Source organism: Marmota marmota, unplaced genomic scaffold (assembly GCF_001458135.2).
Source record: "Marmota marmota marmota unplaced genomic scaffold, marMar, whole genome shotgun sequence".
In the NCBI taxonomy this organism is placed as follows: Eukaryota; Metazoa; Chordata; class Mammalia; order Rodentia; family Sciuridae; genus Marmota; species Marmota marmota.
In genome coordinates this window covers 23,714,799-23,732,907 of record NW_026000229.1, presented here as the reverse complement: position 1 = coordinate 23,732,907, position 18,109 = coordinate 23,714,799, and the positions used below count along the sequence as shown (strand labels likewise).

General features: G+C 34.1%; 1 protein-coding gene across 7 annotated transcripts in view; it reads right to left on the bottom strand.

Annotated features, from left to right (window-relative positions):
* Positions 1-6,190, bottom strand: part of Znf280d (zinc finger protein 280D) — a 95,005-nt gene extending 88,815 nt beyond the window's left edge. For 5 of the 7 annotated variants that reach the window (XR_007343865.1, XM_015480619.2, XM_048793210.1 and 2 more), the window contains exons 1-5: positions 6,146-6,189; positions 5,965-6,033; positions 3,079-3,225; positions 1,678-1,743; positions 1,443-1,582 (exon numbers count right to left, since the gene is read on the bottom strand). Coding sequence is in view for 6 of the 7 variants with exons in the window: in XM_015480619.2 (XP_015336105.1) it covers positions 1,443-1,582; positions 1,678-1,743; positions 3,079-3,225; positions 5,965-5,992 (381 nt within the window). In the remaining variant the exon portion in view is untranslated. Of the gene's footprint in view, positions 1-1,442; positions 1,583-1,677; positions 1,744-3,078; positions 3,226-5,964; positions 6,034-6,145 lie in introns of all 7 variants that reach the window. The other 2 variants (XM_048793208.1, XM_048793209.1) reach the window with 2 other exon arrangements.
* Between the last annotated feature and the right edge of the window lie 11,919 nt (positions 6,191-18,109).

Below are 18,109 nucleotides of genomic sequence, written 5' to 3'. Positions count from 1 at the left end.
GGGATAGTAGAGGATAGGAAAGGCAGCAGAACACAACAGACACTAGTATGGCAATATGTAAATCAATGGATGTGTAACTGATGTGATTCTGCAATCTGTATTTGGGGTAAAAATGGGAGCTCATAACCCACTTGAATCAAAGTGTGAAATATGATATATCAAGAATTATGTAATGTTTTGAACAGCCAACAATAAAAAATTAAAAAAAAAAAAAAAACAGATAGTGTAGCTCGTAATTCAATCACACAAGCACCAAACTTCAGACACAGAAGTACTTTATGTATACTATTTCATCACGCAAAATATTTTAAAAGACAAATATTAATGGGTAGAGTTTAAAAATTAATAACATTAATGTTTCATACTTAAACTGGTGTTAATAGATCTTAGTAGTTTCATCAAGGAAATAAGTATTCATATTAGTCACCTACCGTATATTCACAATAAAAAATTTTATTGTGAATATACGGTAGGTGACTAATATGAATACTACTGGTACAGTTTGGTGCCACTACTTTGATTCCCACTTAAGGCATCAGTAGCTTACTCACACCATTGCTTCAACATCATCAATGCAAATGTCAACATAGTAGAAAAGGCAAAATTAGTATCTTCAACTGCGATGACAATATCATTGATTTCCAAACCCAGAGAGAGTTTTAGGGAACCCCAGAGGACTTCACAGACTATCCATTGAGAACTGATAGAACTAGGCAATGCTTCCAATTTTTAGAAAGCATACATTCATATACAATGTATAGTTATGTGTGTGTACCCACACATAAAGAATGGTTTAGCCTACAATGAAATCTCAGATCCTCGCCAGCTGTGTGATCTTGAGTGAATCATTTAACCTCTATAAGCCTAAGTTTCCTCAACTATAAAATGGGGATAATAACAGCACATACTTCCTAGGGATGCTTAAGAATTAAATAAGATTAATTTATGCATAGCACTTAGCATAAATCCTTATGTATATTAATAGCTCAATAAATGATAACTATTACTATTAACTATTACTTTTTATTAAGGTTTTAAAACTAAACCAAGAAGGTATGTTTTTAGAATAAAAAGCTATGATGGTCTCTCAATAATTTTCCCTATTAAGAACACCTGACCCAGTTTGTGATCTTAAATATTTTGCCATTATGCAATATTCATTATTAATATTTTAACTCATATTTTGATACATAGTTTTCAACATTATATCTATTCAACTTAAGCATATTACCTGACTTATTAATAGGCTGGGGACTTAGTGCCTGCAACTATTACTTTGGGTACTATTTAAGCTATTATAAAAATGGTGACATTTTCTTATGATTTTGCTCTTACTGGATAACTACCTGTGACAGTCCAGAATTTTAACTGAGTACTGCTGATACTGATAAATAATATCAAACGTATCCCTGGGCTGACTATGTAGTTTCAAAAACACTTACAGGTTTAGAAAAAGGCTGAACAATAACAGAGCTATCTGAAGATCTAGATTCAGGATGAAAATTTACTGGCGAGGCGGCAACTGGATTTGATGTTGGGTTCGTATAGTGTTGACTTGTAGGCTTGAATGCAGCAGTAATACCTGTATTTTAAAATTACACAATATATTGAATATGTTTCTATTAATTTTGTCAAAATACTTTATTTTAAAATTAAAATAGTACAATAATACTGTACCTCGACTGAGTATGCCATTTTTTATTCCCCTTGAATATGAGCTGGGGTTAACTCTGTTCAAAATATCTAAAAAAATTATATTAATTTTAAAATATGTACTAAGAAAATAGAAATCACAAATTGAAAACAAACAGGTTACTAGAAAGAATATATAAATTATCACTAATTTAAGAACACAGTTAATTTTAAACACATACATCTTTAGCTTCCAAAGAAACAAAAGAAACAAGATTGTTAGCCTTAACTATTTTAAAGAGTAAGCACAACTGTTCTCATTAAAACTCAAGATCCAAAAGCCAGAAGTAAAAGGATGACAAATCTGATAATACACAAGTCAAAACTTTCTGCAAGACAAAGAAATAGTACACACATTCAACAGCAGTCCAACACACAAAAAGAGTCTACATATTTGAAGTGTTCTAAAATGTATTTATATACAATCTACATCTTTCTTTGAATGGTGACAAGGTTGTACAGAAACTTGAGACTCATTCACACTTTTAAGCATTGCCATAGTAAGTTAAGAAAACAGTAATATGCAGGGCACATTACATTCTTTGATAAATTCTCCTGGTTTAAAACAAATGTATAAATAAAATCAGAAAGGATCTATTTTCTCCTTCTACTTGAAATCTATGTTATTTCTCTATACTTCAGACATCTCAGAGTGGATATCTTAGCAAGTATTGGTATCTTTACTCTAACAATATAACAATGTCCAGCCCAATTACTGTATATGAAAGCTAGTAATCCACAGAGGCTATTCTGCCAAAAAGTTAAAAGGATTTAAGTGTGCTAACTGCTACATCATCAAAGTACAGTGGCTATAGGTGATGTCCCTATTTTTCATGAATATAAGTTGCTGAAAAATGGTTATGGTCAGAATCTACAACCCATCGAGGACTTAAGCCAGAGACTCTGAATCATTCATTGCCTATATACAGTTTTAGCCATGTATGAATGACAATGCAATGAGGCCTAGATGTGAGAACTTCCACCTGAGACTAATATACACTTAGTATATTCCAAATTTTAATCTAAGCATTCCAGATCCTTCCTTATGTAACTGCTAAATGAGAAAAGACAGAAATAAACAGATAAACAGTTTACTCGGATACACAGTTTCACTAGAAATTATTTCCAATCTCAGAAGACCTCCAATGCGACAAGCCAATCTAAGCCTACTTCTCTCTCACACCTCTGATATTTAACCTTTGGCTTCCCTCTAGTCTCCAATCACATCCCCATTTTGATTCTCAAGTTCTTACTGGCCTCCCCCTAATCTCTCATCCCTAACTCCTTACAGTAGAATAAGTACACTGAGTCCCATAAGACATTCACAAGTTTTCCATTAAAAATAATATCTTATAAAATTTGGCTTTAGTAAAAGTAAATGCTTACTGGAAATTGCTGGTTTTGAACTCGATATCTCTCCAACAAAGATGGGCTCATCATCATCATCATCCTCAACTTCTTTTACTTTCTTCTGCCATGGTTCCAGTTCTTCTTCTTCACATTCCATAAAGAGTTCTGCCATTTTAAAATTATCTAATTTTCAAAAGGAGAGAAGTAACCTTATTTTCAAAAAGAAAAATAAAAACATTTTGCGGGGTGAGTCCCAGGGATTGAACTAGCGGGCACTAGACCACTGAGCCATATCCCAACCCTATTTTGTATTTTATTTAGAGACAGGGTCTCACTGAGTTGCTTAACACCTCGCTTTTGCTGAGATTAGCTTTGAACTTGTGATCCTCCTGTCTTGGCCTCCCAAGCTGCTGAGATTGCTGGGATTACAGGCATGCACCACCACCGTGCCTGGCAGTAAAAACATTTTTATAATACCTGATATTGAAGATCTACTTTAACAATTCTAATAGCAATTTCTGAATTGATATTCGTAGTCAGTACCCTGTAATAACAATAAGAAATTCAAACCTCACTAGGATAAAAACTAGTACAATTAAGATAGATTAAGAGGTAGATAGAAAGACAGAAAACGAAAGATATTAGTTATTTACCATAGATAGAAAACTTAGAAATAACAAAATCCAAAGTGAGCTTCAGTAGTACACCTAGATAAACATATTCTATCTAATCATTATCTTTCTAAAGAGATATTAACCACAGGTAGACTAAGACTAAGAAATAACAGGTAGGAAACAAACTAGAATTACTACCAAATTCAGGAATGTTAGGCACAGAGCAAAGCAGGGATAGGTGCTAAATTAAAATACAGAAAATGAGGGAGGCTTATACCAGCCAGAATATATTATATTTTCTCACCTGAAGAAACCGATCAAAGCAATACATACAGTAAATACCACTTCTCAGAAATTATGACCAAGTACACTGAGCTCCTAAGAAGCACTTAGATATAGATGGAACACCAATAACACCAGGATTTTAGGAAAACCTCCTATCCACAAAAGAAATAAAAATTTCCAGGGTTCTGGCAATATCTTTAATACATCATTTTTAAAAGGTAATTTTTTATTATACTAAAATAATATCATTTCTACTTCTAACTCAAAATTCAAGCAATATTCTACCATAAAACTGAAAGATATCAACTGAAATTATGCTCTGGAGACAGCATACAAAACAAATATTTCAACAAATTAGATGCCATTCTTTTATAAATATATAGAAAAGTATGTCACAAACCATTCCCTGGTATAATATTTAAGTGTTTAGTAATCTACCTATCAAAGGCCTTCCTATTTTTTCAGATGTCATCAACATCACAAACTGACCCCTTCCTTTTATAATTGTACTATTTTACTAGTTAGATAAGAGTTCTTTAAGTTTTTCAACTCAGATCATTAAAAATACTAAAATCTATATCACTTCTGCACAGAGTACCTTACCTGTACAGTCTATATCATTCCAGTCTACAACATAAAAAGGACATGGACTTGAAATCAAATTGAATGGTTCAAATCTTCACTGCCTTGTAATTGTATGACTGAAGAAATTACTTGAAGCTATTTATGATATCTACCTAAGTTTTATATACATTCAAGAAAATGGAAAACACCATGTAAAACATCCATTTTCAACTAGATACTCAACCAATTAATTGCCCGTTTGCACTAATCCTTGGTTCAATTATAACTTCCTCAATAAACCATTATATTTTTATTTTCCTTTGAATTTTGAACTACATTGACAGTCAATATCATTCAATTCAAATGTTAAAATACATGATCTCAAACTACTCTCTTTCTTCACGTCTTAATTTTACATAGCCACAGCCAAATTTAATTCACTGGGAATACATTTCCCCCACAACATTAGATAATCAACATACCCACAGCATGAGATAACGTATAGACAAGGTGAAGTAAGATAGTACCTAATTTTGAAAAATTAGGAAGATCCACTGTGAACTGATAATAAAAGTACTATTTATTTCCAGCTGATATATGTAATGGGTTAAATTGTGTTTTCTCAAAAGCCATATGCTAAATTCCTAACCCTCACTACCTCAGACTATGGCTATATTTATAGATAGACCTTTAGAAATAATTATGTTAAAATAAGGTCACTAGGGGCTGGGTGATAGCTCAGTGGTAGAGCACATGCCTCGTATGCATGAGGCACTAGGTTTGATCCTGAACATCACATATAAATAAATAAATAAATATTTTTTAAAAAGGTCACTTGGGTGGCAATAAAATCCATATAACTGGTGTCTTTTAACAGAAGTGAAAAGTGGGATGCAGGCATATGCATAGAGAGAGGACCATGTGAAAACCTAATGAGAACATGGCTATCTACAAGCCCAAGAGAGAAGCCTGGCCCTCCCCTTGTGGCCCTCTGAAGAAACCACCCCTACCAACAAGTTAATCTTGGCTTTTTAGCCTCAAAAATTATGAGAAAACAAACTTCCATCCTATAAACCACCTAGTCTGTGGTACTTTGTTATGGCAGCCCTAGAGAACTGATAAGAGTATGCAAAGATCTTCCTTGTTCTTTCTCACAGGACTCTGCCATTGTTAAAATATCCAGAATACACTGCAGAGAGAAACGTTAAGGTCACATAGCACCTTTTTAATGTTTTCTAGAAATATTTTTTGTCTATGCATAGAAGAAACACATGAATATACTAAATTGATAGTTATCTCTGTTAACAAAAAGAATAAAGTTCACTTCTACTTTACTTTTTTATATGAATATTTGCTACTCCAACAATTTTAAGTTTTTAAGAAAAAGTCCTCCACCTTCTCTTGAAGCAGTTAAACAAAAGCCATACACACTGTCATCTGTTGTGGCCACAACACTTACCTTTTGGTTGAAAAGGGTTGTCGCCCATCAAGTTGCAGAGCTGATTTTCTGTAAATTGTCACCTAAGTACTGATACATGAGATCAGTCAATTTTATGAATCATTTTAAAGAAGACTAAATATTAAAACATGGAACTTGGGATTAAGAAATTATTGGGGAGAATTTTGATCTTAAAACTCACCATGTGACTCCAAACAAGGCAGCAAGTTATATCTGTTTTCCTTCCTGTAAAATAAAGATATATTATCATTAGGGTGGGGTAATTAAACTACAATAAACTCTTTTTTCCTATAAAAAGCTCAATTTTTAAGTTGGATATGTTTGATATATACATAACTCATATAACTGATTCATCCCTAAATAAACCCAATTAAATAAATAAAATGATGGTTGTAGTAAGCACTTAATAATTGAACAAATGAATTACTAAATAAAAACAATTTTTAAACAATATTCTCTCATAAAAACTAGTAATCAATCACCTCATGATGTATTGTTTTAGTAAATCTGACTTTTCAAATGCCAATTGGCATTCATCTTTATTACCTACTTTTCACGTTTCAGAAATGTAATAATTTCTGTAAGAAAACAAAAGTTAAAATAAATTCTAGTTTATTATTCTATTTTTTTAGCAACTGAAAAGGAACAAAAACTTGGTTGGATACATTTCATCATAGATTGATACATTCAAAATATAACTACTGAGATCCACCCACACTGGCCTCTGCCGCGCAGGGCCCAGGCGCGCAGGGCCCAGGAGAGCAGTCTTTTCCCAGCGGGGCAGACACTCGCCATAGCCAAGCCTCTGGTGCAGGACCACCCCCGTCTGACCAGTCGACTACTGCAAGAGCTCAGATCCAGCCCAGACTGCCACTCCAGCGCACTGGGTACAGGCTCTGAGTAGGTCGGGTTCACCCCTCCCCCAGCGAGACAGACACCTCCAGAGCCTAGCCTTTGGCACAAGACCACCTCTTCCTACCAGCAGACTACCACAGGAGGTCAAGCCCAGTGGCCCAGATCCACCCACACCAGCTTCTGCAGGGCCCAGATCCAGGATGCAGTAGCATCCATTGAGGGTCTGGAAGCCCAACATCAAGGTGAGGTACAGATAATCTGCACAGGTACCACAAGAATATAGGGAAGAAACTGTAATGTCTCAGATCCACACTGCAAGAAAGGAAGACACATAGACAACATGAAAAAACAAGAGAGGAAAGTGCCCCAAACAAGACAGGACACTATAATAACAGAACGTATGGACAGCGAAGTTGATGAAATGTCAGAGAAGGAGTTCAGAAGGTTCATAATCAAAATGATTTGTGAATTAAAGAATGACCTAAATGAGCAAATACAAGCACAAATTGATCACTCCAACAAAGAAATAGGAGAGCAAATACAGGTAGCAAAAGATTGTTTCAAGATAGAGATAGAGACTCTGAAAAAAAAAAAAAAGTCAGAAATCCTTCAAATGAAGGATAGCTTAAATCAAATAAAAAACTCAACAGAAAGCATAACCAACAGACTAGATCACTTGGAAGAAAGAATGTCAGATAATGAAGACAAAGTATACAATCTGGAAAATAAAGCTGACCACACAGTGAAGAAAGTTAGAAACCATGAACAGAACATCCAAGAATTATGGGACAGCATCAAAAGAACAAATCTAAGAGTTACTGAGATAGAGAAAGGCACAGAGTTTCAAGCCAAAGGAACGCGCAATCTCTTGAATGAGATAATATCAGAAAATTTCCCAAGCATGAAGAACAAATTGGAAAACCAAATACAAGAGGCTTACAGGACACCAAATGTACAAAATTACAACAGATGTACACCAAGGCACATTATAATGAAAATGCCTAACATACAAAAAGAATAAGGATAGAATCTTAAAAGCCACAAGAGAGAGGAATCAGATCACATATAGGGGGAGACTATTCTTATCTCAGCAGATTTTTCAGCCCAGACCTTCAAAGCCAGGAGATCGTTGAACAACAAATACCAAGCTCTGAAAGAAAATGGATGCCAACCAAGAATCTTATATCAGCAAAACTAAGCTTTAGATTTAATGATGAAATAAAAACCTTCCATGATAAAAAAAAAAGAGTTAAAAGAATTTACAACTAGAAAGCCTACACTACAGAACATCCTCAGCAAAATATTCAAAGGGGAAATGAAAAACAATGATGAAAATCAGCAGAGGGAGGGATTACACTAAAGGAAAATCTCATCAGAAGAGAAACCAAGTCATGTTAAATATCAAAAATAAACAAAAATGGCTGGGAATACAAATCATGTCTCAATAATAACCCTGAATGTTAATGGCCTAAACTCACCAATCAAAAGAAATAGACTAGCAGATTGGACCAAAAAAAAAAAAAAAGACCCAACAATATGCTGCCTACAAGAGACTCATCTCATAGAAAAAGACATTCACAGACTGAGGTTATGGGTTGGGAAAAAGCATACCACTCACATGGACTGCAGAAGCAAGCAGGGCTTTCTATCCTCATTTCAAATAAAGTAGACTTCAAACTAAAGTCAATCAAAAAGGATAAAGAAGGACACTACGTTCTGCTCAAGGGAACCATACACCAACAAGACTTAACAATTATAAATATATATGCCCCGAACAACAGAGCAGCTATGTTCATCAAACAAACTTTTCTCAAGTTCAAGAGTCAAATAGACCACAACACAATAATTTTGGGTGACCTTAACACACCTCTTTCATCACTAGATAGATCTTCCAAACAAAAGCTGAACAAAGAAACTATAGAACTCAATAATACAATAACTTAGACTTAACTGAGTTAAGAATATTCCAACCTTCAACGAGAGAATATACTTCCTTCTCAGCAGCACATGGATCCTTCTCTAAAATAGATCATATACTATGCCACAAAGCAACTCTTATCAAATATAAAAAAGTAGAGATACTACCCTGCTTTCTATCAGATCATAATGGAATAAAATTAGAAATCAATGATAAAATAAGAAATAAAATACACTCTAACACCTGGAGACTAAATAATATGCTACTGAATGATCAATGGGTTACAGAAGACATCAAGGAGGAGATTAAAAAGTTTTTAGAGGTACCCAGATAGAATATATCAAAATCTCTGGGACACTATGAAAGCAGTTCTAAGAGGAAAGTTCACTGCATGGAGTTCATTCCTTAAAAGAAGAAAAAGTCAACAAATAAATTACTTACCACTACATATCAAAACCCTAGAAAAAGAACAAAAAATCAACACCAAAAGCAGCAGACAACAGGAAATAATTAGAATCAGAGCTGAAATCAATGAAATTGAAACAAAAGAAACAACTGAAAAAACTGACAGAACAAAAAGTTTGTTCTTTGAAAAAATAAATAAAATTGACAGATCCCTAGCCATGCTAATAAAGAGAAGGAGAGAGAAAACTCAAATCACTAACATACATGATGAAAAAGGAAATATCACAATAAACACTACGGAAATACAGAAGATAATTAGAAATTATTTTGAAAACGTATACTCCAATAAAATAGAAAATATCGAAGGCATCGACAAATTTCTAGAGTCATATAATGTGCCCAAATTTAAGTAGGATGATATACACAATTTAAACAGATCAATTTCAAGTGACGAAATAGCAGACGCCATCAAAAGTCTACCAACCAAGAAAAGCCCAGGACCGGATGGATTCACAGCCGAGTTCTACAAGAGCTTTAAAGAAGAACTAATACCAATAATCTCCAATTTATTTCAGGAAATAGAAATTGCTGATGATATGATTCTATACCTGGAACACCCTAACTAGTTTTCTAGTTTTCCACCAGAAAACTCCTAGAACTAGTAAATGAATTCAGCAAAATAGCAAGGTATAAAATCAACACCCATAAATCAAAGGCATTTCTGTATATCAGTGAGAAATCCTCAGAAAGGGAAATGAGGACAACTACCCCATTCTCGATAGCCTCAAAACTAAATAAATAAATACATAAATAAAATACTTGGGAATCAACTTAATGAAAATGATGAAAGAACTATATAATGAAAATAACAGAACTCTAAAGAAAGAGATCAAAGAAGATCTTAGAAGATGGAAAGATCTACCTTGCTCTTGGATAGGCAGAATTAATATTATAAAAAAGACCATACTTCCAAAAGCACTAAACAGATTTAATGCAATTCTGATCAAAATCCCAATGGCATTCCTCATAGAAATAGAAAAAGCAATCATGAAATTCATCTGGAAAAATAAGAGACCCAGAATAGCTAAAGCAATCCTTAGCAGGAAGAGAAAAGCAGGTGGCATCACTGTACCAGACCTTAAACTATACTACAGAGCAATAGTAACAAAAACAGCATAGTATTGGCAACAAAACAGACTGGTAGACCAATGGTACAGAATAGAGGACATAGAGACTAACCTCCAAAACTACTATTACCTTATATTAGACAAAGATAAGAACATGCATTGGAGAAAAGACAGTCTCTTCAACAAATGGTGCTGGGAAAACTGGAAATCCATATGCAACAAAATGAAATTAAACCCCTCTCTCTCACCATGCACAAAACTCAACTCAAAATGGATCAAGGATTTAGGAATACAATCAGAGACCCTATATCTAACAGAAGAAAAAGTAGACTCTAATCTCCATCATGTGGGATTAGGCCCCAACTTCCTTAATAAGACTCCTATGACATAAGAATTAAAATCAAGAATCAATAATGGGATGGAATCAAACTAAAAAGTTTCTTCTCAGCAAAAGAAACAATCTGTGAGGTGAATGGAGAGCCTACATCTTAGGAGCAAATCTTTACCCCTTACACATAAGATAGAGCACTAATCTCTATTATATAAAGAACTCAGAAAACTAAACACCAAAAATACAAATAAACCAATCAATAAATGGGCCAAGGACCTGAAGGGACACTTCTCAGAAGATGATGTACAATCAATCAACAAATACATGAAAAAATGTTCATCATCACTAGCAATTAGAGAAACGCAAATCAAAACCACTCTAAGATTTCATCTCACTCCAGTCAGAATGGCACTTATTATGCATAAAAACAACAATAAGTGTTGGCGAGGATGCGGGGGAAAAGGTACACTCATACACTGCTGGTGGGACTGCAAATTGGTGCAGCCAATATGGAAAGCAGAATGGAGATTTCTTGGAAAATTGGGAATGGAACCACCATTTGACCCAGCTATCCCTCTCCTTGGTCTATACCCAAACAACTTAAAAATAGCATACTACAGGGACACAGCCACATCAATGTTTATTCACAATAGCTGAACTGTGGAACCAACCTAGATGCCCTTCAATAGATGAATGAATTTAAAAAAATGTGGCACATATACACAATGGAATATTACTCAGCAATAAAAGAGAATAAAATCATGGCATTTGCAGGTAAATGGATGAAGTTAGAGAAGACAATGCTAAGTGAAGTTAGCCAATCCCAAAAAGCCAAATGCCTAATGTTTTCTTTGATATAAGGAGGCTGATTCATAGTGGGATAGGGAGAGGGAGTATGGGAGGAATAGATGAACTCTAGATAGGGCAGAAGGGCTGTAGGGGAAGGGAGGGGGCATGGGGCAATTAACGATAGTTGAATGTGATGATCATTATTATCCAAAGTACAGGTATAAAGACACGAATTGGTGTGAATTACTATATATACAACCAGAGATATGAAAAATTGTGCTCTATATATGTAATAAGAATTGTAATGCATTCTGCTGTCATATATAAATTAAACACACACACACATGCACGCGCGCACACACACACACACACACTCATGGCCTTCTGTAAACAAGGTGTTATGCTAAATTCTAAGGGGAAACAGATGAATAAGTCTCAGCCACAGTCTTCAGAAATTTATGACTGAATGTCTGTCATTCATTGGACTTAAAAAATTCTGTTACAAAAAAAAAAAACACACTATCATAAAAAAACACAATTAAACTGCTTTATTTGAACCAAGAATTTGTTATCTGTGGGGGGCTGGAGATAGAGTTCAGTGGCAGTGTTTGCCAAACAAGTACAATGCTCTGGGTTAAATATCCTAACAACACAAAAAAGAATTTGTTATCTGTATTTTCATGTATACAGAACAACATAAATTTTATATAATAAGCTTTTAAAAATCCATTTAGTTATAAAGTAAAAAGTAAAAAATTAAGACACTGGAAATCTAAAATATTAGAATACATAACTAATTCAATCTTCATATTCCTCTTTACTCTCAACCTGAGAACACAGCAAGTTTTCCCATTTCTAAATTATTTGGACTGCATAATTTTTTTTTCTAAAAGAAAAAACAATTATTTAAAAGTACTTCAGGAATTATTACTATAAATTACTACAAATATTTTAATTACTATTACAGAAGGCTCTTCATGAGTTTTGTCTTTAAATTCTCCTAGTTCTGAGGTCTGGCTATTTCAACCTCTTTAACGCAATTATTTAAAGAGTGGTGAGACAGAACAGGAGAAGCCTAATCTTACCCAAAAGATAGGTTTTTGTTTTTGTTTTTGTTTTCTGTACTTTTCTGTGTTTTTGTTAAATACAGGTTGTCTTTGTAGCTGACCAGAACCTCCTGGGGTTTGTTGGAACAGGATGCAGGGGGCAATAGCACCCAGCCTGGGTGGAGATGATGTGGAGATAAAAACCAGTGCTAAGGTGCCACCAGGTCAGTTTAGAAGGCGGCAGCAGATGCCACTCTTTCCCTGCCACTATGCAACAACCATCACCACCAACAACCACTAATGCCAGGACCTGGTGGGCAATGGCCCTTGAAGCCTGCCAAGGGACTTTTCTGCAGCTTTCTAGGGTTGTGTGAGTGAGCACCTCCACCATCTCAGCAAGAGCCAAGTGCAAATGAACCCAATGAGCCTGTGTGGATTACCATGTCACACACAAACCCCAGTGCAGAGCACAAAGAACCAGCATGATAGTGCAGAAATTCTGGGTCAGCAGTTGACTCTGCAGGAGCCTATTCCTTGCCTAAAAATCCTTCACTCTTCTCAGTTCTCAGAGAACCAGTCTAGGAATTCTGTTCTATGTACTGACTCCTTTGTGTTCAAGCATAAGCCCCAGTAAAGCCTTGTGCAGATTGTATTGTTTTACTTTTTCATTATTCTATCCCGAACTCATCGGTAATATTTGTAGCTTATCTCTAAACTATAATCAGTGTAATGCTTGTGTCAAGTGTAAGTACATGATAATTCTGGTTCAGTATTAAGGACCTATCAGTACCAAGTTTAAAGAAAAAATGGTAAGAATCAGAATTACACAGCCTATGAGACTCTTGTATATTTCTATTAAGCAATCATATGATTATCTATGGCAAATGCTTTAGAATTTTGGTGGTAAGGCACACAATTCTATGAATTCTATCAACTGCTTGAGAAGTGGAATATCCAGCAAAGATATGAAGTGGGGATTTTGCAGCTCTAAAAGATCTCTTGCTTTTGCAGCTCAGAGTTGGCTCTAAAACAGAAAAAAAAAAAAAAGAACAAAAGAACTCTCTGCTTCAGGGTTAGGGCTGTAGCTCAGGGGCAGAGTGCTTGCCTGGCATGTGCAAAGCACTGGGCTCAATCCTCAGCACCACATAAAAATAAACAAATAAAGGCATTCTATCCATTTACAATTACAAAAAATAAAATAAAAAAACAACTCTCTGCTTCGGCTACTGAGTCAGGTAACAGATTTCATGCCCATGTTTAATATACAGGGGAGGGAATTAATTCCAAGTAACTGATTATAAAAGATCCTTTAGAATATAATCTGCTCTTTTTTGGAGACTGCCCATATAAATAATTTTAATTCTTATTTTGTTAATTTTTCAGCTTTTATGTATCTAAAATTAAACTATAACTTAAAGAATATTTTTTCTACAAAATTTTTAGGAATCAAATTAAAATTCTGGTCCAAGTTTTTTTAAATATGTAATTTCTTATTAACATTTAGAAGTTTCACTACTTCTTAGCATCATTTATAGTAAAGTTTTGTTTTGTTTTGTTACTGGGGAGAACCCAGGGGTGCTTAACTACTGAGCCACATCCCCAGCCCATTTTTGTATTTTAATTAGAGACAGAGTCTTGATGAGTTGCTTAAATCCTCTCTAAATTGGTGAGGCTGGCTTTGAACTCGAGATCCTCCTGCCTCAGCCTCCAGAAACTGGAATTACAGTCGCGCTGCGCTGCTGGGATTACAGGAGTACGCCACTGCACCTGGTGTGAAGTTTTAATAATTAACGATGTCATAGGAAAATGCTTCCTAACATTATAACTTTTTGTAGCCATTTTCTGGAACTTTAATATCCTTAAGGCTTGTAACATTGCATTACAATTGCTAGTTTTCCTATTTCAGCCAAGTCACCCTCCATTCTAGACTTATCAACTGAAGGACCCTGATTTAATTCATTTCTAAAAATCTAAGGATGTATACTTTAAACTGTTCTTGACCACAAACAATGAAATGTGAAGAATAAATGCCAGATTTAAATCCTGGGTCAACCATTTACTAGCCCTATCACCTTGGACAAGTTAGCTAATCTCTTGTGCCATGCTTTAGCTAGCTAAACAAAAAAAATAGGTAGAAAGGACACAGATATAGATATACACACATAGAAAGAGAACCAGAGACACAAAGAGTTTTTCATTTCACTACAATGAAAACTACAGAACACTAAAGAAATTGAAGATAAAATGAACTTCCATGTTAATGGATAGGCGGAATTAATATTGTCAAAATAGCTGTAATACCAAAAGCACTATACAGATTTAATATATTCCTATAAAAATTCCAATGACATACTTCATAGAAATAGAAAAAGCAGTCATGAAAATCATTTGGAAAATAAAATTTTTTTAAAAAATCAGAATAGACAAAACAGTCCTTAGTGAGAAAAGTTAAGCAGGAAGCATTACAATATCAGAACTTAAATTATACTACAGAGTTATAGCAACAAAAACAGCATAGTATTGGCTTCAAAACAGACACAAAGACCAATGGTACAGAATAGAAGACACAAATACAAACCCACATAAATAGACTTACCTCCTACTAGACAAAGACAACATAAACATACTTTAGAGAAAACATAGCCTCTTCAACACATGGTGCTGGGAAAACTGGAAATCCATTTGTAGCAAAATGAAATCCAAACTCTCTCTGTTGCCCTGCACAAAACTCAACTCAAAGTGGATCAAGGACCTTGACATTAGAACAGACACCCTACACCTACTAGATGAAAATGTAGGCCCAAATCTCCATCATGTCTACTTTTAGGAACCAAATTCCTCAACAAGACTCCTAAAGTGCAAGAAGCAAAATCAAGAATCAATAAATCAGCTGGTATCAAACTAAAAAACTTCACAGCAAAGGAAACAATCAAGAACGTAAAGAAAGAGCCTATAGATAAGAGAAAATCTTTGCCACCACCTGAAATAGAGCATTAATCACCAGGATATATAAAGAACCCAAAAAATTTAACAAAAAAAAAACAAAAACAAAAAACCCTAATAATGGGCAAAAGAACTGACCACACACTTCACAGAAAAAATACAATTCATCAATATATGAAAAAATGTTCAGCATCTTTAATAATCAGAGAAATGCAAATCAAAACTACATTGAGATTCCAGCTCACTCCAATCTAAATAGCAATTATCAAGAATACAAGTAAAAATAAATAATTATTAGATGAAATAATTATGTACTTAATGTTAGCAAAGGTAATAATAATTGTTATATGATAATTATAATTGCTTTATAACTATATAGTGATAACATAGTAATGAATGAATTAGTTGTGTTGAAGCTCCATATTAGATATGAAATGTTGTAGTTTGTTCAAAACAAATGCCATAATTTCATTCTTCTTTATGAATGAGTAATATTCCATTGTGTGTATGTGTGTGTATCTTTTCTTTATCCATTTCTATATCAGCCACATATCATGATAAGTGGATGCTCACACACAATAAGTGTGGGGGAGAATAAATGTTCATTGGATTAGATAAAGGGAATGAAGGGAAAGGAAGGAAATGAGAATAGGAAAGACAGTAGAATGAATCGAATATAACTTTATGTTCATATATGAATACATGACCAGTATAACTCCACATCATGTACAATCACAAGAATGGGAAGTTATGTTCCATATAATGTATTATATGTCAAAACACAATCTACTATCATGCATATTTAAAAAGAACAAATAAAAAATAAAATAAAGTGCCTCTGGGTTCAATCCCCAATACCAAAAATGAAAACAAACAAAAGAATAAACTCTTTATATGGGAAAAGAGGAATATAAATTGTTTTTATTTTTTTAAATAAACCAAATATATTAAACATAATTTCAAAAATGGTTATATACTTGAGAATGTTAATGGCAAATAGAAAAGGGGAAAGGTTGGAATCAGTCCTGAAATAATACAATATACCTGTAATTATATACATCACATAATACTTGATAATGATAATAAACAACCATGTTACTGGTTTACATATTCACTATACCATACTTTTTTATCTGTGTTTAAAGCATACTCCTTCTAATGATTTTTAAAAAAAAAAACAAAAAAAAAAACTTTACCACGAAACCATATACTATGTTGTGCCTCATGCATCTTGAATTTTGAGTCTCTTGACTGCATCAACAGGCCCACTTGAAGTAAGTAACGCACCCAATGAAAAAATTACCTAATGATACATTTCTCAGAATATGTGCTCCCATATTTAAGAGACACATAACTGTATTTTAAAGGCTGTCACGAAAAAGAAGGAATGAGGGTACTTGTTCTTTATGGCTCAAGTGATAATCATCTTTTACTTGTTTTGAACAAACTACAGTATTTCATACCTAATATGGAGCTTCAACACAACTAATTCATTCATTACTATGTTATCACTATATAGTTATAAAGCGATTATAATTATCATATAACAATTATTATTACCTTTGCTAACATTAAATGCATAATTATTTAATCTAATCTAACCCCTCATAGGGTTGTTTGTAGCTGTAAAATTTTAGTGAGCTATTCAGGAGGGTGAGTACCTTGCCCAAAGTAATACAACTTTGTGGTGGGGCAAATAAGGTGTGTGGTGTTGAGTAACATCTAAGGAGGAAAACTTCACCTGGAGAGCACAAATTCCAAACCTGAGCAATTTTTTAAAATATGAATTAATTAAAATGACAATAATAATGCCAGGTGCAGTGGCACGCCCCAGTAATTCCAGTGGAGGATAGGAATTTCAAGGCCAGTCTCAGCAACTTAGTAAAATCCTATCTCCAATTAAAAAAATTAAAAAGGGCTGGGGATGTGGCTCATTGGTTGAACTCCACTGGCTTCAATCCCTGGTAACAAAACAAAACAAATCAAAAAGACAATTATTATATGTTAACATGTTCTTATGGAAAATAACTTTCAACACTGCTGCAAATCTCACTAATACATATTTTTAAAGACAGCTTATATTCTTGGGGCTGGGATTGTGGCTCCGTGGTAGAGTGCTCACTGAAGGCAGGTGAGGCACTGGGTTTGATCCTCAGCACCACATAAAGATAATAAATAAAAATAAAGGCATTATGTCCACCTACAATCAAAAATATACATTTTTTTTTTTTAAAAAAGACAGCTTATATTCTCTTATCAGCTTCTGCATTTCAATATGTTGCACCACACTGTCCTGCTAAAGTACAGAAAATCCAACCTTACAAGACAGATTTACTAAAGGGAAGACACAGAACCTTCAAAATGACTCAAGCACCAGAATGCTTGGAAAATTGCTGTGCTGAATAAACATAAGTCAGAGCCTTTGTTTAAATAAGATAATTAAATTACTATATTGATGGTCAAAAATTCAAGGAGTAAAGCAACAATTTTAAACTGTTAAAATATTAGAATAGGAAACTCAAGTGATTCTCAATTAAACATGAATATTCAAGTGAATAGTACAACACTAAGACTTTTTTTTTTTTTAATTTTTTATTGTGGGTTGTTCAAAACATTACAAATTTCTTGACATATCATATTCCACACTTTGATTCAAGTGGGTTATGAACTCCCACCTTCACCCCATACACAGATTGCAGAATCACATCAGTTACACATCCATTGATTTACA